At 38.0% G+C, this 25,051-nt stretch overlaps 2 protein-coding genes across 2 annotated transcripts in view; one reads left to right on the top strand and one right to left on the bottom strand.

Annotated features, from left to right (window-relative positions):
- Positions 1-12,432, top strand: part of DDX60 (DExD/H-box helicase 60) — a gene marked incomplete at its 5' end in the record, with an annotated part of 47,211 nt that extends 34,779 nt beyond the window's left edge. The window contains 8 exons of the mRNA XM_082482296.1: positions 1,023-1,127; positions 2,498-2,636; positions 3,306-3,427; positions 5,468-5,615; positions 7,860-8,002; positions 8,987-9,138; positions 11,645-11,707; positions 11,829-12,432. Coding sequence (XP_082338422.1) covers positions 1,023-1,127; positions 2,498-2,636; positions 3,306-3,427; positions 5,468-5,615; positions 7,860-8,002; positions 8,987-9,138; positions 11,645-11,707; positions 11,829-11,931 — 975 coding nt within the window. The 3' untranslated portion in view covers positions 11,932-12,432. The remainder of the gene's footprint in view (positions 1-1,022; positions 1,128-2,497; positions 2,637-3,305; positions 3,428-5,467; positions 5,616-7,859; positions 8,003-8,986; positions 9,139-11,644; positions 11,708-11,828) is intronic.
- A 2,584-nt stretch (positions 12,433-15,016) lies between these two features.
- LOC309671424 (uncharacterized protein) lies at positions 15,017-24,339 on the bottom strand. Its single transcript, XM_082482656.1, has 8 exons — positions 23,699-24,339; positions 22,207-22,293; positions 21,775-22,008; positions 19,918-19,940; positions 18,916-19,061; positions 18,257-18,357; positions 18,060-18,161; positions 15,017-16,958 (listed from the first exon to the last, which is right to left on the bottom strand). Exons 1-8 carry the CDS (start codon positions 24,245-24,247, stop codon positions 15,180-15,182), a joined length of 3,021 nt encoding a protein of 1,006 aa, XP_082338782.1. The 5' UTR covers positions 24,248-24,339; the 3' UTR covers positions 15,017-15,179.
- Positions 24,340-25,051: the final 712 nt, after the last annotated feature.

Genomic DNA, 25,051 nt, shown 5'->3' with positions numbered 1-25,051 from the left:
AGCAATTTAATTAAATTGTGTCTTAACATGAGCAGAAAATTATGTGTTTCAGAAGTAAACAATCTGCCTCCAAATTAAATTCCATACTACTTCTAGTACCTGTACTGTCTTCTCCACAGTATTGTACTGTCCATTTTCATGCATTTATTCTTTGCAACAAATATTATCATCAGAAAGAATGCTACTATCAGGAAGGTATTTTTACTGACTGTTGTTCTATACAATATTTGCATTAACTTGAAGAATCAGAAAGTCTTCCAATATTTAAAATTCCAGCTTTATTTGAGGAAAAGATGTGAACATACATTTCCATAGGGAAGAGGGGAACTGTGAAATGCTATCTCAATTAAAGCAATGAGAAAATTCTATGTATTACTCATTTGTTTAAATCTGCATACTAACTCCCTGGAATCAAAGAATTCTTATTCTTGCATTTAATGCAGTGATTTAAGTAAACAACCCATGACCATGATTACAAATTGGTCAGAGATCTCTTGTAATTATTAAGGAACTCTTACTTCCAGATTATTTGTTTTTACATCCACTCCAGCATATAGACGTTTATTTTCAAGGACTCACTGAATGCATTCAGACATGAGTCTTCTTAAGATAACAAAGTAAATTGGTAAAATTCTCTGTTAAATAATAAAATATTAAAATCTTATTAAAGTGTAAGGAGTAATTTCAAAATTTCCTGGTTTTAGTTTAATGATATTTAAATACATTTTCTTGTGGGCATCTATATGAATTTCATGTAATTAACTTTACAAACCTCAGCATAAATTTAGAAAATGCACACGCATCTGACAGAGGATGGACTTTTTCACAAGCATTTCCAGGAGTTAGGTATTCAATTCAAATAAAAATACAACATAATCCCCACCCAGCATTTTTACCCTGAAAACCAACTGATGAAACAAAGCATAAAAGCTGGATATAGAATTTCTTTGCTTGTTACAATATCAACATTCCCTTGGATTTCTAATTTTGTCTTCTTTTGTTTGTTTGTTTTGTTTGACCAGGCATTGTCAGTGTTGAAGCACTCACTGATGTCATTCAGAAAAGAAAGATATGCTGAAATATTAAAAATTTATTTTATGTTTTCCTTGCAATTTCTTATCAAAGAGGTAGGTTTTAACTTATTCTCATAAAGCATAGTTCTTATATCTACAGATTCTCATTTGGTTTTGTTAGTATGCTTTCCTTTAAAGAACCATAGCAACAAGTTATTTCTTTCTATTAGGAAGAAATTCAAGGAAACAGATAAAATTAGAGTGCTTTAAGTTTGAGGTTAATTTTGAGCTGCTTATATTATGGAATAAATTCAACAGGGGAAATCTTATGTTATGGTTTATATGATTAGAAATTGATTAGGAAAGTAAGCGTTATGCATTTATATTGTATATGAAGATGCATGCACATGAAATGATAGGCTTTTAAAACACACTAAGGATGACATGATTTCCAAAATGCTGGGAGACATTATATCTCTAACAAAAATTTAGGAAGTAGGTCTTGGGGACAACTGAAAATTAGTGGTGTATATTTCGATAGTAACAGTTTTAAGTTGATGGGTACCATTTTGGAAAAATTTTATGCATTACTCCATTTTGGCTTACATCCCAGAACTACAGGCAGTAAGAGGTACCAATAATGTGATTACATTAACAAATCATCTGTGCCCAGATTTCCGAGTCCTACTCCTAGTAGGAGCCCTAACCAACATTTCTGCCTCCTCTGCTGGGTGTCCCATGTATGTGAGACCAAGAATCTGATATTCCCATTGAAGAGAAGAATCTAGTCAGTATACAAGAGAGACTAGTAATGTTTCCAAAAAATTACAGTTAGCCTAAGAACTGGACAAAATCTGACCCACATACCTAGTATCATAATTTTCCCACGGAAATATATTAAAAAAAAAAAGGGAGGGGGGGAAAGGGGAGCAACCCTATAATGATTATTCTCTGGATACTTTCTACTTTCTTAAAGGGTGCGATGCAGTGTGATCTTTGGCAGGAGAGGTGTCCTGGCATTTATAGCCTTTCATGGAGTTTCATTCCATGAGTTTGACCTGTTATTTTTTGAAACTATGTAAGCTTCTAGCACCAAAACATCTTCCAGCAACATATTTGACAGATCACTGCTTACTGTGCTTTTATCCCACCAAACATTTGGGTTAATAGGTTTTTTTAGTGAAAGCTGCATCAAATCTTACTTTGGTGCCTGTATGCACTTTTCTTTTGTAATATGATCTAAATCGGTGCTAAAACTATGCTCTGCACAGGGAGAAGATCACCTCTCACGGAAATACTCAAATAGTTGGTGACTTTTTTTTCAGTAAGGGCAAATTTTGCCTTTCAGTGGAAATTGAATGGTCTCAATAGGTACATATGTATTAGGTTGAATGACTATTGTTCTGAATGCAACCATTTTACATTTTTGTAATATCCAACTTCATCTTTCACAACTAAGTTTTTTTTTGCTTTTAAAATAATAGGGCTACTTGGATCGAGAAGGTAACCCCATGGGATTTGCTGGACTTGTCACACACTTGTACTATCATGAACCTTCAAATTTTGTTTTAGTGAGCTTTCTTGTGAAAGGTTTATTCCACAAATTATGCCAGCCAATTAAAGGTAAATAATACTCCATGCATCTTAATTGCAGTCTATGGCAGGCTCTGTAACCCAAATGGTTCTGAAATGTTTTGGGTGCCTTCTTGCTGCTGCCACCTTTTGTTCGCTTAGCCTTCATCCTCATATCCTCAGCCTCTGCCTCTACACAGTCTGTACATGCTTATATTTCTGTCTGAGAAAGCCAAGGCACACATATGGCAATGCTAGTGTCATGAACCTAAATTTACTGTTTGTGAAACATTCTAATGAGGCAGAAAAAAGTGCTATACATAGAAAAACTAATAATTTTTACTCCAGAGCAAGATTTGAGTGCCATGTAGCAAATGATATTCAGAGTGGTCATCCATCTTAACAAATTTAAAAAATTAAGTACTATTAATGTCTCATTACATGAGTAAAATCCATTCTGTGCACTGAGATAATCTGCGATATGTGAACATGTAAGAATACAGTATTAATTTGTATATATTAGTTGCTTAATTATCTACCAGAGTTTTTTGTATGTAATGAGTTGATCTTTATCCAACATAGTTTTGCATAACCAGTCATGACAATGGCAGCTGGGAAGGAAACTCCTGAGCAGGAGTTTTTTATATTAAGCAAAAAAAAAAAAAAAATTTTTTTTTTAAACTTTCATATTTAACCCAAGTACTTTCTGTTTTGACATAGGCTCAACTGTTTTCTCAGAAGATGTCCTGGAAAAGCTAGTGCTCATTCTAGCAAACCTATTTGGGAGAAAATATCTTCCAGCTTGCTCAATGAAATATAAACGCACATTTTGCCAGTCAAAGGTAGAGAAAGCGTTGGTCTTTACTGTAACTTATGTTGTGTACCACTTCAATGAACTTGTTTCCTTTTGTCAGTTAGACTAGTGTCATTATGGATGTACAGTAGTCTGGTGGGCCAGCAGGTAGCTGCCCACCCAGCTGCTCTCTTACTCCCTCATCTCAGCAGGATGGGGGAGAAAATAGGATGGAAATGCTCATGGGTTGAGACAAAAACAGGGACATTGCTTACCAGTTATGGTCATGGGCAAAACAGCCTCAACTCGTGGAAAATTAAATTAATTTGTTGCCAATTAAAATAGATTTTGGTAGTGAGAAACAAAAAATAAAAATTTCAACACCACCTTCCCCCCCTCCCTGCCTTCCCCAGGCTCAACTTTATTCCTTCATTCCTGACTCCTTTACCTCCCCCCACCCCAAGCAGTGCAGGGTTGATGAGAAATGAGTAGTTGTGGTCGATTCTTAGGAACTTGCTCTGCTGCTCCTTCCTCCTTACGTGTCATCCCTGCTCCAGTGTGAGCCCTCTGCATTCCTTCAGGATAAACCTGCTCCAGTGTGGGCTCTCCATGGGCTGTAGTTCTTTAAGGAAACATGCAGCTGCTCTAGTGTGGGGTCCTTCACAGGCTGCAGTGTGGATATCAGCCCCAGCATGGCCGTTTCCACTGAGAGGGCTACAGGGAAGTCTCTGCTCTGCTGTGGTCTCTTCTACAGGCTGTAGGGGAATCTCTGCTTCATCACCTGCAGAACCTCCTCCCCCTCCTTCTCTGATCTTGGTGTTAGCACTGCTGCTTCTCACTCTGCCTGTGTGACATTTTTGCTCTTTCTTAAATAAGTTTTCACAGAGGTGCTGCACCTGTGCCTGATGGGCTCAGCTCTATCCTGTGGTGGGGCTGTCTGTCACAGGGCAGCCCGTGACTTCTCACAGCAGACAGCCCTGAGCCATATACCTGCCCCCTGCCAACACCTTGCTACCTACACACAATATAAGTAGCTAGAATAATGACAGAAGTACTTAATGGATTAAAATAAAGAAGCCTTGATTTAACCACAGAAGCAGCAGTTGACTGTCAAGTTAAATGAAAAGTACCAGATTATCCAAGTATGTTTTAATGATGACAGATGATTATGCAGTTACTGTCAAGATATTGCAAAATGTAAAAGTATAAATGACACAGCATTTCTTTATACAATACAATTCAAGGATCTCTTCTCCAAATGGCAATTTCCTTCCTTCTCCTCGCTTTGCTAGAATTTTGTCTCCATCTAAGGAGCGTAGCTTTTTGTGACACATACCAATGACCCAGAAGGACACCAGCGTGCTCTGTGGTACATGACACTGTAGGCTTAGGGCTTTTTCCAAAAATAGGACAATATTAGTAGGATGAGCATTAACATTAGTTATGCATGAAGTTAACCCACCATGGGTACAGGCAGAAAGTGAAACATTTGTAATGTGCTCCTGTTGACACTTCTATGCAAAGCCTTAATGTTTTGGAGGACACAGCTATGGCTGGAACAACAAAGAAAACTTATTCCAGATGAAGATGCTTATGTGGCCAGTTTCTAGCAAGCATTCGAGGAAAAATATTATTTATGTCTGAAAAGTGGCTAGTCGTGCAGGAGGGATTACCGGACTGCTGTGGCTGATGGCAGCAAAGCATCGGTCTGTCATGTTGGTAGGGAACTGGTTGAACACCAAGATATGCAAAACAAGATCTGGGAAAGGCAGCCCTTCAAAAGTCACTTTTTAGCTAGCTGAAACATCTTTAATAGAATTGTTTGCAAAGTACTCTGTAACTAAAAATCTATGAATTTTGTTCTTGCTGATTATCTTCCATGCCTTTTTTGCATGAAATTCATGCTTATCTTTAAGATCCATTCATTCTAGATGGTCAGGCAATATAACAAGTTGGGTAAAGTTTGGAGCTGTACTCCTTCCTTCTTTCTACTAATATGCTATGTGTGTGCTAATACTTTATGTATGCCCCAATGTAGAACTTTTGGAGAAGTTACCTGAATTAAACAATAAACTGCATGTTATTTCAGGTCTTTCTAGAAGACCTGCCAAAAGACTTTGCGGATGCTGTGAAAGAATACAACACCAAAGTAAAGGAAAATTTTGCTCATTTTCTTCTGACAACTGCCAAGCTGGCAGATATGGAACAAGAATACAGACTTCCACTGTCAATGACAGGTAGGAAGTGGAAAATTAATGCATATTCATAATTTGTGAAATTTATTTTATTAGGAAAATTAATTCTTGTTTTTTAAAGAAAAAAATGGTGATGTCAGACATGCTAATAAAGAGATACAATTTCTATTGCACTTTTGGTTTACAATCATTATATTGTATATGGTAGAAGTTTTGTACAGGAAAAGGATCATTTTAGTTGATATTCTTTTATTACTTTGTAGAGGAAATAAAAATCAAAGGGAGTTTTTTATAAAAGGAAAAAATATATTAAATGTAATTATTGAATTAAAGCCTTTTTATGTAGTCATCAATGCATTTGCAGATCCTCAAATGCCTGTGATAACTGAAGTGCTTTCAGAGTATTACAAAGGTTAGATTTTCAACATCTGAACAGCCTTAAGATTGAAGGAATAAAACATTGCACCATTTGTTAAATCAACTAAGTTACTTATGCCAATAAATGATGTCCAATAACCAAAGCAATATGAAAAGGCATGACTATAAAATTACCAAGCAATATGGATTGGGCGAAAAATATTTAACTACTACATAATGTCATGTTACTTCCTGGAAGAGAGATATAAAAGCAATGTAATACACCACTACCCCATTGCCTAGCTCTTCTAAAAATAGCATGCCTTCAAAAATACTATTTTTGCAGTAAGGAAGCACTTTAATTATAGCAAATAACTGTATTTATTCATCCTTTTTTCCTGCATTGGTACAGTGATTTTTTTTTTTCTCTGCTGTGTACAAATGAGGAAAAAAAAAAAGCCCAAATCACCTTAGAAACTACCGTATCTTGTCATCTACTTTGAATTTCAAGTATGGGAATACCTGGATCATAGAAAGTTTTGTATAAAGTGGATGCCAACACAAAGGTGAGGCACTGGAGGAGATCAACAGATAAGGTCAATGCAAAACAAGGTTGAATACTACGTATGGCTTGAGATAGTAAATAGCAGTTTTCCATTTCCAGTATGGAGCACTGGAAAGTGCTACATAATGGTATAACGTTAGCAACACTCTATTGAAACCCTATTTTTTCATATTCAATTAAGATTGCTTATTTTAACAATGAAGGGACCCCACACCTTGATAAGTTACCTGAAAAACATCAGATATGAAGAGCTGTAAATCACAAAATGATGGCATTCCAAATTAGAAAAGCAAAGCGTGGGCTGCCTTGCATTTTCAGGGTATATATTCCTTTATATATATTAGTGTTACTAATGCTACTTTTACCCAGGATGTGAGCTGCGGAAATTGAATTCATATTCTATTTTAACAGTAATGGTTTTTGCTTAAATAGAAGGTGTAATACGGTCGCATTCCCCCCATTTTACTGAAGCTGTTTCACTTTGAAACACTTTCCATTAGATTTACAGAAAAAGAAATACAAGATCAAAGCATGTCCAATTCAAGAGGTGGTAGAGACTTTTGTACACACGATAACTTGGGGGAAGGCTGCAAAAAAAAAAAGTCAGACTGCTCAGATTTTTTTATGAGTGCCATAAACAGTGTAACTACAGCATACGTACCATAACACACAGCAGAAAAGGTTGCAGCATAAGGATTGGAAGTATCATTGACAATATGGAAAGAAAGAATAAGACTATAAGCCAAGTGAAACGCAATACTGCTGTAAGAACAGAAATTCGTCCTGGGTTGCATAAAGTAGAGTGCTTCTATGTGACAACCTTCATGTACTTAAGCTCTAACAAGGCCTCAGTTAGAATATTCATTCTTTAGAGCTCCACACTTGAAGAAGAATGTTGGCTGGGAGTTCAGAGGATAGCAATAAAGATTACTAGATGTCTAGCTATTAAGACCTGTGAATACAGGTTGAAAAAACCTGTTTTTCTTCAATGTAGGACAGAATAAAAGATGGAGGTAAAATAAGTCTTCTAATAGTAACAGTCACTTTGGTCTTGGCACAGTTCCATGCTGTTAGCAATTTTGGCTACAGCTGAGTCAAGGAGAAAGGCTTAAGATGCAAAGGGGAGATTGAGATGTAATTATTCTCACCACTAGAAAGCTTTTTCTTATATACTATAATCAATTGCATAAAGGTTCTTATGAACAAAAGAAACAAACCTGTATCAAGAAGGATTTAAGTTTAGAAGATTAATTCTATTTCCTATCATTATCTACTCAACTGAAAATTTCTTGCTTTTAAAATAGATTGCTGAAAGGGAGCTTGTGTCTGCATAACTTACGTTGTATTTGAAACTTCTTGCCTAGATTTTACATCTAAGAATTGGCATGGCTCTGAACTAGCATCTTATTTGATGGACAACACCAAAAGCGTATCTGCCATCTCACCTTTTGCATGTTTATCTGGAGTGGTTGATAACAACCTGTTTCATGGGGATATCATTAATAAAGTAAGTTATTTTTTATAGGGGGCAGAATTTTATTACATTTCAATAAAAATATTTTTTATTACACTTTTCTTGCCTATCTGTAATATGATGGCACTGTGCTCATGTTCACTCTTTTAGAGAAACAATTTGAAAGGTCTCAAAAAAAAAATCAGCACTCAGTAGCACCAGATTATCACAGTGCAAGAAACACAGAATAGATTGATGTAGGAAAAAATATTCTGTAAATAGTTTGCTTTCTTGCAAGGCATCTGGTTCCTTCTGACACTGAGACAAGTAAATGACTCTTAAAATTTCAGATTCAAACCATATCTCCAGTTTGTTTTCTCCACATCAGGAGTTCATTTGTTTTTTAAAACCAATCACACCATAGTCTCAAGGATCCTAGCAAAAGGATGCATTATTGCATTGATCATTTGCTTCTCAACTGGATTTCAGAGATCATGTTAAATAGTGTGTGAATTAGCTTAATTGTAATATACCTCAACATGTTTACACTCAGCTTGCATTTTCCTGCTGTCTTCTACATGGGCTTTGTAGGAATGTTAGGGAATTACCACATGACTGACAATTCTGTAATAGAAAAAATTGAATTCCTCCAATTGGGGATTTTAAATTCACCCTTACCCTTAAAATGTTCCATGCTTAAGGTTGATTAATACACTCAAAGCATCAGTGAGATAGTATGCATACATAGTCTATGCATATGGAAAAATCTTCATCTAAAACTCAAGAGAAATCTGGTGGCCTAGTGAAACTTTAAACTACTCAGAATGTCCCAGAGCTGCCCTGGCAGTGTAAGTCACTTTACTAACAAACTCTCTCCTAAGTCTACAGCTTACGTGTACTTGTGCAGATTTTTGGAGTGGTGTAGGATCAGAAGAGTGGAACTTTCCAGCTGTGGGTCTAAAGGTGTAGGTTTGAAGAAACAGGCACATAAACAAAACCACAACAGCTATTCAGCAGATAATTCTATTTTTTTTTAAGGCTGTCTTACGTTCCCTTGGAGTTAATGTCACAAACTGCCCCCTGCTTTATTTGAACAAGTATGATAATCAAGGAAGGAGGAGGCCACTCAATGCATATGCACTGGACTTCTATAAGCATGGTTCCTTGATTGCATTGACAACGGATAACTGGTACGTACTACAAATTTAAATATGGTTAGAGACCAGCAGTGTTTACAACATGGTAAATAAGTACATCTTTTTGTTTTTAGAGCCTCCTCCCTCCAGAACTTAGGGATGGAATAGCTGTTAAATATGACTAGATAAAGTGAATGCTTTAATGAGAGTAAAACATATACTATATTAAAGTCCAACGGCAATGGCTGTAAAGTATTAGCTGGGTATTCAAAACAGTACCATAAATGGGAAGTCTTGACTTCAGTGACTGTCCTGGTTCCAGCAGTGGTGGGGTTAATTCTCTCAAGGAACTGGCAAGGGGACACAGGTATTGCATCCCATGTGAGCCATGCCCAGGTTATAGGGGGGAGCTGGCTGGGAGAGGGGGCAGGAAGTCAGGCTTGGAGCAGGCTGCGGCTGTCCGTGTCCAGTCAGTGAGCAGTGGCACTGTAATCGCGTTCGTATATTCCTTTACCAGTGTTATTGTTTTCTCTTCCCTTTGCTGTTCTGTTAAACTGCCATTATCTTAACCCACGAGTTTTGCCTTTTTCTTCCGATTTTGCCCATGGCTGTGGGAGTTGAGCAAGCGGCCACGTGGTTCTTTGTTGCCGGCTGAGGCCAAACCACAACAGTGACACAGGTTATTTTGACCAAACAGTGGTGTGAGCTCAAACTACCTCTCGTTGCTTGCTGCATCCAAAACAAACTCTTTTCTGGAACAGGAAGACTGTCATCATAGAAACCTGACTTTTACAGTAGCAAAGCAAAATTTGCCAGTAATTCAATATTTGTATCAGTATTGCTTCAATGCTTCCCCTTTTCCTAATCTTTTCTAAGCATTTAGCAACTTGTCCTGATAATTCAATCTTTATCCATCTTCTCTCTTTAAAGGAAAAAAAAAACAGCCACCCACCAAAAACTCCGTGCCCAAGCTGGTGGACCCCTGCCGTATCTCACAATATTTTCATGTTTAAACCTGTGGTACATGCAGTCTTCCTTTCTTCTCTCCTCCTGGGTCACTTATGCTCTAGCTTTTCCAAAACAGGAGTTTTAACCTTTTCTTTTACACTCTTGTGCCTGTTTCTTTTAATGCTGATCACAAATTCCACCTTTAATATGTTTCTATTATTTGACCAAGCTTCTGACATCTCTTTGCTACTATCTTCTAGACAACTGCATTGGGCAGTCATTTCAGGGACATTCCTGATCTTTTTCATTGTGAAAAAAAGCTTGATTAATAAAAAAACCCAACAACTTCTGAAGAGCCTGTCAAGCTCTTACCCTTGATACAACTACAAACAAATAATCTTTCAGACAGTTTCACCCTCCTAATTTAGCAACTTATAAACTGCATCAGTCTTCTATTCCTTCTTAGAAGCCAAATTTCAGATTTTCTTTCTTTTGCTCTTACTGTTTACAGCCCTGTTGTCCTCTTCAGTCTTTTAGAGATGCACCTGCCAAATGTGATGTCTTGTTATTTTCATCATTATTACTTTCTCCTTTGAATCTCACTGGCCTTCTGTAACCTTGTTCATTAAATCCATCTCTTTATAAAACTTATGGCTTGCTGTTCTTAATGAAGGCATTCACATACCCGTTTTATTCCCAACCTCAGCTCAAAAAATTCCACCACAAGCTCCCTCTCCCAACTACTCTATCAAGTATCTTTATTTTGCCTTCATGCTCATAGCCATGAATTTATTTATGAGTAGGAAAATACCACTTCACTCTGCTTCCTGAGGCTGCTGTTTGGAGCATACAATATTATCTACTTTTTTGTAAGCTCTTCAAAGAAGATTCTAATAAGAACAGTTAGAGTACACATTCCATGCACTGTTGTAGTTACAATAGCAGAGTTTGGCACTGATGCTACATTATCAAGAGATGAGGAAATATACTGATTAAAGAAACACATTCTTTGATTCGATCAAGCTGGGCTAGTGAAAGATGTCCCTGCCCGTGTCAAGGGGGCTGCACTAGATGATCTTTAAAGGTCCCTTACAGCCCAAATAATTCTATTATTTTTAGCACAATAATGATTGTAATTTTTAAAAAATGTGGTATTCTTAATTACTAGGACCTGAGCTTATTAAGCTGCTTTTCAGTAATCAGTGGTCCTTTTTGCAAAATAGAGGGTCTTCAACATCTGTAGAAAGCTTATGCTATCTCCTGCTCAATTTAGCCAGCAGCTTCATCTGAATTATAGCGTTCCAGTTTAGCTGGTGACAGGTTAGTTATTCAAACATTTTAAACCATGTTCCCAAGATAATAAATTATCTAATTTTCCCAAATATTACTCATGAGTCTTTTATATGTTTAGTATAATTATAGAAACGTGTCTCTACAGCATTATTATTTTAAGCTTATAGATATTCTACAGTAATACTAATGAATTAGTATGTCATGTTTGAGGCCATGGAATATGATCTCTACATCCTTACCCAAATTAAATGGCAGGGTTTATTAAAGGTGAAACAGTATGTTATAGTGTATATCCATTTGAATTTTTTTCTTTCTTCAGGTTAATTGAAGGAGATGCTTACTACTTACTAAAGGATTTTTCACTCCTCATTAAGTCTATTGGGTATGATAAACTTTTGCTTTTTAATTTTAAAAAGATAATACAGTATATTTAATAATTAATTAATTCACCTTGAAAGCAACTTAAAATGAAACAATGTTTTTTTTAAATTTTTTTTAAACAGAACATCACTGAGTGAACTGTGTGATGATCCAAATGACAACGTTCTACTGGCATTTCAACAACTGGGTGAAATCTATGCAGAGAAACTGAAGTCCATTACCTGAAGAAAAAAAAAAAAAAGCAGCAGTACATAATACTCTTACCACATAGATCAGCCTTTTAAGTTAGGAAGTGACTAGGTCTGAGTTACCAAATATGTTTCATAATAAAGCTTCAGTAATAGCCAATATTAGTAATACAAAGCTTACTTTAGAAAATCAGCCTCTAGACATGGACATTTTAGCAGCTCCAGTATCAGCTACATAATTGTTTCTAACAGATTACAAAACTAGGCAATTGCACTTATCTCTCAATTGCACTTTTTCTTGTTTTTCCAGGCAGTGATATATATGTTAAGACAGCTCTCAGAAATATACTGGACAAATGTCACAGTTCTGACAGCTGGTGAGATTAGCCTCTCAGTAGGACAGCATGGGAAACTTTCAGCCCATTTGTGAAGGATGATCAGCAATTACTTTGGCAATTATAATCAAATAAATTGGTCTAATTATTTTCCAAGGTTTCTATTAAGTTATGAAGTAGTACCTTCCTGAATCATTATAAAACCTTTTAAACAGGTCTGCAATTTTAGTCTACAAAATTTTAAGCATATAGAGGGTTTTGTATCAATACAATGAAGTTTGATTAATAAAATGTTCCAACCATATGGAGTATTGCTTCACTTTTCACCTCTTGTATCCTTAGGAGTCAGAAAGATCCAGGACACCTCTAGCATACTTGTCAAAAAGTCCCTTGCAAGACAAATCACCGAGTTCAGTAAAATGTTTCCTAACTATTTTCTTGGGTTTTTTGCTGGAAAGTTTTTAGCAGTATCTTCATACTATTCCTGAAAATTTTTCAGTTTAACACCACATTTAAGTCTATTCTTAGTCTGAAAAAATATACACACACATTACTAATGTTTAGATAGGAAAATTAGGCTTTGACAACAGTCCTCGTTGCCACACACAATCTTGTAATGATGACTAAGATAGTGAAGGAAGTTATTTTCTTGATAATAAGCAAAATGTGCATTAAGGACAATTCAGAATCCCATTTCTTTGAATTAGCTCTGGTGTTCATCAACCAACCACTGATGAAGTCTTTGACTTGAAGTCTCTTCAAGGTAGCAATTAACCACATGTAACATGTTGCTAAGAGATACTGGGGGGAAAACCTGTAAAACCTTAGTGCTGAGTTATAATGCACTTAGACAACAACTTGTCATGCTTGAAAAGCAGTCCTAGGACTGTTCTGAACCCACACACCAACAATTTCTGCTTTTCAAAAAAGTGTATCATAGTCTGTTTATATGATTTTATAAAGGTTTCTTTTCACCAAAAGACAAAGTATTTGCTTTAAAGTTTAACTTTATCAAACTCTTACGAAACACTGTGATAGAAATGAACAGAAGATACGTCAAAACCAAACAATTTTAAGAAACTCAATACGGTTTCTGAATAACCCAAGCTCATTAGGATTTTTTTTTTACTCACTGTAGCAGAAAACAAGCATTTTCTACAACCTTCTGGCAACAAGTTTTATAGACACCTCATCTGTCTCTCTAAAATTGTGCCATTTCTCTCGTTTTCATTATAGTGAGATCAACCTCCATCCATAACACTTTCTGCCATTATCATCATGCTCAGCCTTCATCTTCCAGCAATTTAACTTGATACCTTTTTAACACTTCTCCCGTACTTGTGTAGAAGAATCGACAAGAATGTGTAGAGATAAAAGCAGAACAATTCTAAGAAAACTGAAAAACAGTAAGACTTAAGAGATAACACAAAGAACTATAAAACTAACAAAGAGATTTTTCACCGCCTTCCTTACGATGATGCAGATGCAAAGGGAAGATTAATAAGTTTTATAATTTCTAGAGTCTACTTTTCAACACATTTAATAGATTAATGCACTGCCATAGAAAACCTGAGGCCAAGAATTTAACACAAATGAAATTAAAATTAGGTTGATGTTTCCTAAACCAAGAATAGTATTTCTAAGTACTCTGTCACAGTAAGTATATTGGTAAGCCTTGCAGAGATTTTAATTTAAGTACTATTTCACTTATGAAGTTACAAAGATAATTCGGATTCATTTTTTCTTTTTTTTAAAGACTACTGCTATCTAGGTGCCAGTGAAAAATTCTGAAGGGCTATCAAACATTCTGAGCCAATACTTGCCAGTTTACATGTCTACCTAATGCAGGATTAATTTATTTAAAATCTGGCACTAGCTTTTGCTGCAGATTGAACACTAAATGAAGTAGTGCTTTAACTTGAAATAGTACTACCATCTGTGTATTCTAATAGCTAAAGCACAATTATCTCTTAGATGCAACACAGTTAATAAACTAGAAAAGATGGTATTTTTATCCTCATTTTGTATCATATTTCACAGACTAAGAATTCAATAATCATTAGTACTTACAGTGAAAAGTGCTGTTTTCCTTTTTACCTGTAAGTACACAAACTTTAAAAGGAGATTTTTGTGTTTGAAAAGCTAGATTCTCCTAATGCTTTCATCAAAACAGCAAGTCATTATCTGTCCACTGATTCCCAAACTGGTGCCAAAAGGAACTGAAAATTAATTGTGACGGTTACTTTTCATAAAGGCAGCATTTCAGAAGCACAACTGATAGCCTTCTGCAACGTACAACAAGAACATTGATGTGGTGTCTCAATTTCAAAAGTACAAGAGAAATTATTGAAACCACACTAGAAGTTCCACCTTCAATATATATCAAATACATCATAGGAAAAGAAAACAGCCAGAGGGAGATGTGCAAAACAATTTTCAGTAATGCCCTTCCACATCCCCTATTTTCCCCATGGCTCTGCTCCCTCCCTCCCTATGAGGTGAAGGATTATTGTCGTGCTCTCGTTACTGATTTAACCCTAGTGCAACTGCTGCTGCACTGAAACAGCAATATACTGCTTCCTCTTGCTGAGGCTTCACTGAACCTGCTTTCTGGGACACCCCACTCCCCCACCACCCACACGTACCCCAGTGGCACTTCTTGGAAGGTCTGCCTTCTTAGAGATACAGCATACGTGGACATACTTAAGTCTTAAACCAGACAAAACATTTTTGATTGTTTCTTCAGTTTGGGTTTGTACTATAAAAATCACTTTAGTAAACTGTACTTGCTAATAAACAGTTATGTTTCTAACACAGAGATACCTCAAATTGGCAAGAATCAGGGAGAACAGCAGCTGTAAAAACACAAGTATCCCCACTTTTTAATGAGTTAAGTAGCATTTATTTCATTCCAGCTTATTTAGTATAGTTATCTTCCATTTCACTGTCTTCATGTCTCTGATTTTCTTGTACTAGACATTTTCTCTTCAGCGACAGAAAAATACTCTGATGCACTGCTGGTGTCAGTAGAGACGGATGTTTGACTTAGCTCTTCAGTGTCAGAATCACTGTCACTTGGCATTCCTCCTGCCTCATTTACTGTAAGCAGAGAACCTCCTAAAGATGGATCATTGCATGTGCCAGGAACAGAACAAGCTGCATTCTGAAACAGTATAGACTCGGGTGCATCTTCCCTCTGAGGACAGGAACAGTTGTTTTCAGCAACAGTTTCACTTTCTTCATCTTTTACCTTTGTTTCTTGTTTCGTTGCTGTAATAGTAAGTTGAGTGGAAGATGCATTCTCGTGTTTAACAGGAAGGACAAGTGAACATATAGGCTGACTACATGAAGAATTACTATCAGCAAGCATTTCTGCACTTTCAGTTTTCTTAGATGAGTTCATGGGAAGAAATAAACCTTCACATTTTGGATGACTGTGTCTAGAAGCAGGCTCTGCACATTCCAAAGACACAGGCTTCCCTAGATTTAGAGTCGTTTTGTCAGATTTCATTGTCTCTCTTTCTGTTTTTTCAGTACCATTTCCAGACAAAAACATGGAGGAAGTCAGCAAATCAGAGGTATTTCTGACAATACTTCCAAATGAAAATACTGGTGAAGGCCACTGTGCACAGTTATTTTTGAAAGAAAATACACAATTACTGGGGAGAAGGGGGGACTTGGAGACATCATTCACCCCAGCTGCAGTGTGGGTTTCTGAAGTACTGCAAGCTACAGTTGTGACGGATTCCGAGGCATTAGCTTTTTGTTCCCATGAGACAGATGGCTTCTGCGTACCATATTCTGCAGTTTCCTTTGCACAAAGTGTTTGTTCTGTCATGTGAGATGATGTATTTTTGTCAGATGGCTTCTCAGATTGGCTAAAAAGTGAGGATAATGGTAAACCCTTAAATGAATTGCTGACTCCCAATCCTGCAAAACAGTCTCTTTCTGAATTACCAAAGGGAAATGAAAAATCCTGCTTCTCACTTTCTGCTGAGTCTAAATTGGGACTGGTTGAAGCATCAGAAACTGTGGTTTTGGTTACAGGACCGTGTTTTCTAAATCTGCTTTCATCCTCATTATCGGTTTTATCCACATGATCAGATTTTCCCAGATAAAACTGAGGGAAAACGTATTTCCTGTCTTTCTTTTTAAAGGAGAATGTACCTGCATCTTTAATGAATCTGGGTAATGAGTTGTTACATGCACTGAAAGCAAAAGGTGAGGCAGAAACATCTAGAAATTCTGAATTTGAAACAGTAACAGCTACTGATGCTGCTGGTTTTAAGCCAGATGAAGTGCTAGACTTTGTGTCCATTTCATTAGAAACAATAACCACCGATCCCTGCATTGGCAATTTTTCTTTAACTACTAAGTCTTTAGTGTTTTCTGACAAGGCTGGAGTGGTTACTTCCTGGGAACTTCTCTCATGAAATAATTTAAAGTCACGACTTGTTTCAGAAAAGTTCACATTTGTGGATGGGATGCTGTGATTACTGCTTCCAGAAAAGCTTCTCTCATCAAAGCCATCTGTTCTTTGCAGAGTTCCCATTTTAACTTTATCCGTGTTATTTTCTTCGGTAGGTGAAGATAGAAAAGGAGTTCCTGAGGACCTATCCTTCAAAGCCTCAGCAGTTACAAATTTGTACTTTTTATTTGCAAGTAAAGTCTGTGCCTTGAAATCATTGGTGAGCTTCTGATGTTCCATATAGTATTTGTAACGTAACTCCTACAATTACAGCAAAAAATCCCATTAAGTAAAATGGAATTATGGATTCAGAGGTTATAAAACTCACATACAGTCCTAAGACTGAAGAAAAGGTTTTGTACATTCTATAGCATTTATGATGTATTGCTGCTAGAAGGCAACAGAACACAAGTCATTATGGAAAAAGTTCTTTAAAAACAATTGAACAAGATACACAAGGAACCCTGAAGACAAAGTTGGTTTTCAAATAGGAGACTATAGAAAACTGTATTTAAAGTCACTGCCAAAACCAGAAATAGCTAAAAATACTAGCTTAGACGTTAAGGGGCAAATTCTCAAGTTGTCATGAAAAATAACCAACTGAAACCAATTTAAGTAGTGGGTTGTTGTTTTTTTTTGGGGTTTTGTTTGTTTGTTTGTTTTTTTTTTTTTAAACTAGATGTAATAACTATAGAACTTACATTCTCAATGGGAATAGAAAACAGATGTTCTCCAAAATAATAAAGTAAAAGAAAAATAATTCTGTATTTAAAGAACCTAAGCAACTTTTTCATTCAGTCATCTGCCATTGGTATTCTCAGGACATACATTATGTGATTCACTGCCAGCCATGCTTTACTAGCTGTAACTAGAATAATTCTGTACGGAACAATACTCAGCCACCAACACTGAACTGCTATTAAGTGAAAAACTCTAGTTGTATAGTTGGAAATGAAACAAAAAAGAGACTGGACTCAGTTTCATGTCAAATCATCAGGAATTTAGGTAGTCTTAGAAGAGTGAATTCTATTATCTTCAGAAAACAACACAGACTACTTCCTCTTCAAACAGGCAATAGAGAAGCTTATTTGGATTAGAAAGCTACAAATTTGACTCAAAAAGCCACAATAAAACATAAAAATAAGTATCTGAAGTTAGCAGTAAGATTAAGTTCCAGGTTTCTGAAGAAAAAAGAAAAAAGTAAAATCCTGACAGCTTTAATAACCTAGTCAGATTTACATTCTAGAATTAGAAGGGTACCTTTCTGTTAAGAAAACTGAAAAAAGATTACACAAGCTATTTAGAAAGTTGTATCATAACAAATAGTAGCTTAACCATACTTACACAGATGCTCAATCATACCTCATGACTCATGTTTTGAAACGCTGACATTTCTGATATTGACATTAAGCGAGTACAGATCCTGCTACCGTCTGTTAGTGCTTCCTCCTGTCCTGACACAGGCTGAAAAATGTTTTGCAGCAGACATTATAGTTCACTTTGATAAGACAAAATAAACAAAATAGCACAGTGCTGTAGCCCCATACTCAATAACTTACAAGAAATGTGTTGGGTATATTCTTCTGGTCCTGCCATTGCTTTATGTTATTTTTAAGTAGAGTATTTTTTGTTGAGTTCTCGTTTCCTCCAGAAGGTAGATCTATTAGAAAGAATATAAGAATACTGATGGCGAGCATATTAAGTATGGAAAACACTGAACGGTTCCTGTGCATCTAAACAGAGGTTCTGATTAAGAACAGAAGTATATTGCCATAAGTGAGACCCTAGTACTTATCAAAATTTCTGTGATATAAAGCAAGAGGCCTGCATAAGAAGTTTTCTAAATGCCTGGAGATGCTTGCCCCGATACAAAACATAACATTTTCTCATATGGGGTAAAATCATTTAATCAGAGCATAGTTAACATTCATATTGCACTACAACAAATGCCCATTTAGTGCAGCAACACACTTCCAACGGTGGCGATAGTACTTCCCCCACCTTCCAAAAATACAGCCTATGGACTTTGTAGAGAAAGCACATTCACAAAATGCATTTAAAAGCCCTTGATGAATTTACCATCCATCAATTTGCTCAGTTGCTTTCTGATCACTGGCATACTGTTGCAGTGCAGACTGTTTATTAGTGATTAGTTCCACAAGTTGCAGGTTCCTAGAGTGACTTCCCGAGTCTTGTCGTATAATTTCCTCTTCCCTACCTTTAACAATGCCTACACTAACGGGCATTAACTTCAAAGCCAAAATTTCATTAACCACAGGTTTGATATCCATCTTCTTTTGAGTATACTCTGGTGGTTTTTCATAGCTGGATGCTATATTCATCAGGTCAAGCTGAGTTTTCATCCTGGAAAAGGGAAAAAAAAAAAAAAAACCAAAACTTAAACACTTTTCTTAAGGCTTACATGCCAACAACTAAATTACACCTGCCTGATACAAAAAAGTATTTTAAAAAGCAATTACTAAGAGGGAGAAGAAATCAGAAAAAGTCTTCAATAAAATGTCAAATTTCCCAGATTTTCTTAAAACTTCCTACTTAATGATTCACTTGAATTAGGTTTCATACACAATGAAAGTTGCTAGAAGTAGTGCCTGTAGTTCAGCAAAAAGATTAAAACCCCCCCGCTTTTCTTTGTGTACTATACCTGAATCTAAATTATACTCTTTCTTCAAAGGGCATTGCTAATGTTAGTTTGACTCACAACATATTTCAGAGAACTCCATTTCCAATATTCTTTCTTAAACTCTGCTTAAGAAGTGATAAGAAATGTAATTAAAAATCTTTAGAAAGAAATATACAGGGTATGTGCACTGCAAACAAAAATGAAGACACTGTGGAATCTCCATACAGGTTCTTAGACTTAAAGATGTCTGTAAAAGCTCCAGGCATGCTTCAGTGTTCCTTAGATATCTAAAAATATACAATCATCATGTATTAATGAATTCCTATACGCAGTTTTTGTCAGGGAGCCAATTCAGAAGACTGATTATCTCTAATCCCATCACTAAAATTCTTGACATATTTCCTAAAATTTAGAATATGGATCATCCAAAAATCTGAAAGCATTACAGTCTTAATTACTAAATAGTATTTTAATTTTAAGTCGCTGTATCTGACCATATCCAAAGTAACTATTTTCTTAGCTTTTAATTTTAAAATTACACTACAGAACTTAACAAAACATGAAAAAGAAATAATATACCTTGTATTCAAGCCACAGGCCACCTATAAATAAAACAAGAATTCGTAAGATATGAATGCGTTTTCCTCCAACTCTCAAAAGGAGATTATTGCTTTATCAAAATAATTAAGATTGAACTCCCTGTCTTCATTTCACAGAACTATAGGAAATAAACCTCTTAATTCAAAAAAAAAAAAAAAATAAGAGCAGCCAAATGTAAAGGAAAAAAACGTATGTCTGAGACAATGATGTATCTTGTAATATTTTGTGTTAAAGACAAAAAGAGCTGCCTCGGAGCCAAATGAAGGCATTCAAATCATGAATCATGACCCATATGGTTATATAATCCATTTCAGATCTTCAGATATTTGTAAACATTCAAACCAAAGACTATTGTGTATTTTTTGGTGAGAGAAGCCTCTGCTACCTGCTCTCAAGATGCTATTACACTGAGATTAAAAAAAAAAAAAAAGAAAAAAAACACAAACGAACATACATGTCTATTAGTTTTAAAAATCAGTCAGATAATGGCAGTATGAAGTGCACTGCAGTATAGTAAAGTGTCACTTCCCAAAGAACATGTAATGAAAAGTAAACAAAAAAAAGACTAGATTATAGACTAGCTTCTTCTCTATAAAAACCTGGTGATCTCACTGTACTGAATCTTAAAACAACATCATCCCCCCAACCCCCCACCTCACTGAAATGAGTCATGTAGTGTTATGGGGGGCAGGCAGGAAGGTCCTAAGTGTAAAGCATACTAATCACTGGAATCAAACTGTTTCTTCCAAAAGTGGGAGTTGCTTTTACTGTGGGTAATGAATTGTTACCAGAAACTTAGTCAAACTCCAAGTACTTTCTTAGCTTCTTGTTTTTTCTGAAGGCAGCAAAAAGACCCATTGCTGAAAACAGCAATATGCTGTGTTTTCTTAGGAAAGCATAAGCCTTGAAGTTAAAGAAAACACAAAATTCAGTAGTTATTTAAGTACTTTGCCCCATATCTACCACCTGCCTAAATTCCATACAACTGCAGCCAGTGTTTGACATAAATGAGATGAAAGACAGTGAAAATTAAGCTTGTGTCTTGGGTTCCTCTAGCATTTACCTCTAAATCAGAAAAATTGTTTTTTCTCTGCAGTTCCCTTGAATGCTACGAGGAAGACTTTCAGGGTCTTGTATGCAGAAGCTTATATACTACATAGTACAGCGCATATCAGAAGTACCCAAGCTAGCTGTGAATAGGCTGATTTACCTCCATTGCACACCACAGTGCAAAGTTTACAGCAGGTTTCAGAATCAGTATTATCACCTTAGCTCAGGTATCCCCAGTATGGTACTCCATGGTGCAGCACAGACAAGTTATCAGTTTGGGCTCCAATCTTGCCCCAAAAAGCATTTTTAGTGTCTTACAAGTTAAAAATGCAATGGAAGTGCTTAATACACAAAGCATTTGAAAATAAATATGAAAAAGCAAATAAATGTGAGTCAATTTTGAAGGCAGTAAATATCTCCCTACCTAGCATCAAGGCAGTTTATTTTCACAGCTGGCAGCACAATATATCAAGTGTTACAGCAACAGCTGCACAGTCAATATTAATTTCACCAATTTTCTGTGAAGAAAATAAGTGTCTACTGAATTCACTAAATATCACTGATAAGCTGCAAAGAACGCTTTTCAAATGTTTCTAAATGAAAATCACTAGTATAAAAAAAAGAGTATGAAGTGTTAATTAATTTTAGTCTGTATGTTTTGTTTGTTGAATTTGTTTTTCCTGGTCCAGTCATTATCATAACCATAATCTACAATACAGCAGGCTCTACATGACAGTTGAGGTTCATTATACAACTGATATCAAATAATAACAGAAAGGCCATCACCTCCAGGAAACGCTGAGGATCACGCTCATGGACAAGCTTTTCACAGTCCTTCAAAAAATTCTCAATGGTCTTCTTGTGAGTTTCCTTCATTTTTTTCCAAATCTGAAATTCTTTCTCTTTTTTACTTCTTTGATTTTCAACATCTTCAAGCAATTGCCGTTTCTTCATTTCCAGAGTTTTGAAAATTTCTCCAAATTCCAGTGAAATTATCTCTGCATCATTGTTCAGCGCTACCTAGAAGCACAAGAACATAAAACCAGATGAAAATGCAGTAGCAATGTCTACACGGAGTCACTTTCCCAACAAAGCTCAGAGCACAACTATATCACAAGAAGCACCAGTACCCTCCATGTTGTCATTAATCTATGATAAGAGAAACAAAGACACATATGTGTATATATATAAAAATGACATCCAGCATCTGTAACTCACATCCGTATCATTTGGTTGACTTAAGATTTCATTCATCAGCTTCTCATTTATTATTCTCATTTTTTTCAGACTGCTGAAGAAGGTTAACTGCAAGACAATTGAAACACTTATTACAACTTTATCCACTTCATAAAATAAATACATTTCAGTGGTTATCTAGAATCACATCATGGAATGTTCTGTACAACATATTAAACAAAGGTTGTGAGTGAAAACACCACTTAGTAACATTTAATGCTTTCCTGGATCAGGATGCAAACTTTCTTCTGCTATTTCTCTCTCTCAAAATAATGTTTTTAGGCTCACCTACAATACCTATTGCTAGAATGGCTACAGGGTTACTTTACAGTTAAACCATTGTTTCCCTGTGCACTTTTTTTTTTTTTAAGCTCTCCCCTCACTCACACATCTATCACAAAGTAAATTTTAATGCTGTTATTCTAGTTTGACAAGCAACTGTGTGATATTCACTTTTTTTAATGCCTCAGACTGATAAAATAGAAAGCTGCCAATACCTACGCTAATTCCGTTTGGTTTTAAACTAAGATTATCACTATTTTTTCCTCCTTTACCTCACTACAGTATCACTAAGTTTTACATACAGTCTAGTGCAAAAACTGTTTTTCCCTGCTTTCCCAAGTGACGTGCAATAGGTGATGGGCGAGGCAGGAGGGAAATTAGTGCAAAAGCAACTTTTGGCTTTAAGAACAGTCAGTGCTGTACTTATACTTTCATACCTATACTCTTCATCACTGCCCTGCAGTTGTTTCAATTACTACAGAGCATAACTACTGTATGACATGCCACCCCCCACACAATTTGCACTGGACATAAAAAGCTCATTCTACCCAGATGGTAGCTGTTTTGGCAAAAATCACAACTACTTCTACAACCAGCCAACTAACCATTAGGCCAGGCAGTTGCTTTCTTCATGCAAAAAGGAATGCATTTTGGTTTTACATTTATTAGATTGTTACGTACCTAAACCATTTCTAGACATGTAATTATCCATGACCCAATTACATACGCCAGCTCAGAGAGCCTATAAACAAGGTATCTGTGAGTGGGCTTTTTTTTGTGTTAGTAGGACTAGCATCTTCCTGAACTTGGAAAAACTGCGTTCAGACATGCAATAAACCCTTAGCATCTGTGTGCTTCCCCAGCAAAGACTGTAATACTCTACATTAAAAACAAATACCACTCCCCGCACTCTTCAGGTGCTTTGGCAAGTTGGGTACAGATCTGTTGATACTGTAATAATGGCCTGGCTCCCTGTATGTGTTGAACAAAGCCTGAGGGCAGCAGGGGAAGGCACACTCCGGGACTCCACAAACAAATCCCAACTCCTGGCTCAGAGCAGCACGCTCCCTCGCTGCCCCTCGCCTGCCCACCACACTGCGGTTTTCCCTGCGTTTCTGAGGAAAAGCAACCCTGTGGGACAGCCCGACCTCCCGGCCGGACCCCTGAGATGGAGGGGAAGCGCCGCGCTCACTTTTTCCTCCTGGTACACGGTGTCTATGAGGTTGACGGAGTGGAAGATGCCTTGGTGCTCCTCGGAGACGCACTGCCCGCAGCCCGCCTGGCGGCACATCCGGCAGTAGAGCTGCACCAGTCGGCTCGGGTGCTTCTGGCAGGTTCCCCCCAGCGCCAGCGGGGAGATGAGCCCAGGCCCCGGCCCCTGCTCTGCCTCCCCGGCCTTGGCGGCCCCCGCCGCGCCAGACCGGTAGAGCTTGACCACCTCCGCCAGGGTGGTGTTGACGGGCAGCGCGGCTGCGCCGCCGCGGGGCAGCGGGCACAGCTTCCTGCACAGCGGGCACGACACCCGGGCCCCGGCCGCGCCGCCGCCAGCGCCGGGCCCCGAAGCCCCGCGGGAGAGGCGGGCCTGCCCCTGGCCCCGCTGCTGCTGCTGCAGGCGGGCGGCCGAGGCGGAGGCCAGGCACTCCAGCACGCAGGCCCGGCAGAAGTTGTGCGAGCAGAGGGGCAGCGTCACCGGCTCCTCGAAGAGGGACAGGCACACGGCGCACGTCAGGCTGGCCTCCATCTGCGACAGGCAGGCGGGCGACCGAGGCCGCCGCTCCTGCTGCCCCGGGCCCGGCTCGCCGGCAGGCCGGCTGGGCGCCTCCGGCTCGTCCCACTGCTCCCGGCCCGGCTCGCAGGAGGGCTGGCTGGGCGCCTCCGGCTCGTCCCGCTGCTCCGCTGCCTCCAGCTCGGCAGCAGCCAGCCCCCGCTGCTGAGGGGCTGCGAGCCGCGGCGAGTAGAGCCGAAGACACCGGCGAGCTGCGAACTGCCAGGAAGTGGAACGAGGTAACGAGGGGAGGGGCAAGGAGATACGCGCTGGCGATTGGGAAAGGCTCGAGATTGACACCTCCACTTTCCAGTCAGGGCAGACAGGGGCGTGAGGCGGTGCCACGGGGGGGAGGAGCGCGGAGCAGTCCGGGTGTGATCGGACCCGCCTCCTGCCCGGCCTGTGAGGGAGGGGCCGCGCCCCGGGACCAGTCTGCCGGGCCCTAGCGCCGCCGCCGCCATTTTGTGAGAGGCTCTCCAGAGAATTTCCGCTCTGCGTGTGGCGGCGGGGACTGGGGAGGTGGTGTTGTGGGAAGCACCGGGTGAACAAGGCGTTTGCGGTTCTTGTTCCTGTCTGCAAGTACACAGAGTTAAAGTGAAGTAACTCCACAGTGCAGAGGTACGGCTGTTGTTAGCTACCTCCAACTGCAGTTGCAAAATCATTATATAACTTAGGCTTAGGATTTTGTTAATGCTGACGAATTGGGATAGTCCTCATCATTTTTGTTCTTAGTGTATTTTTCCTCCCATAGCCCCTCCTTCCAAAGTTCTGGCCTAATAA

The sequence above is a fragment of the Vanellus vanellus genome (assembly GCF_965231255.1).
Source record: "Vanellus vanellus genome assembly, chromosome: 4".
Taxonomy (NCBI): domain Eukaryota; kingdom Metazoa; phylum Chordata; class Aves; order Charadriiformes; family Charadriidae; genus Vanellus; species Vanellus vanellus.
Note: the sequence above shows the minus strand (reverse complement) of the source record. Positions and strands in the feature narration are given on the sequence as shown.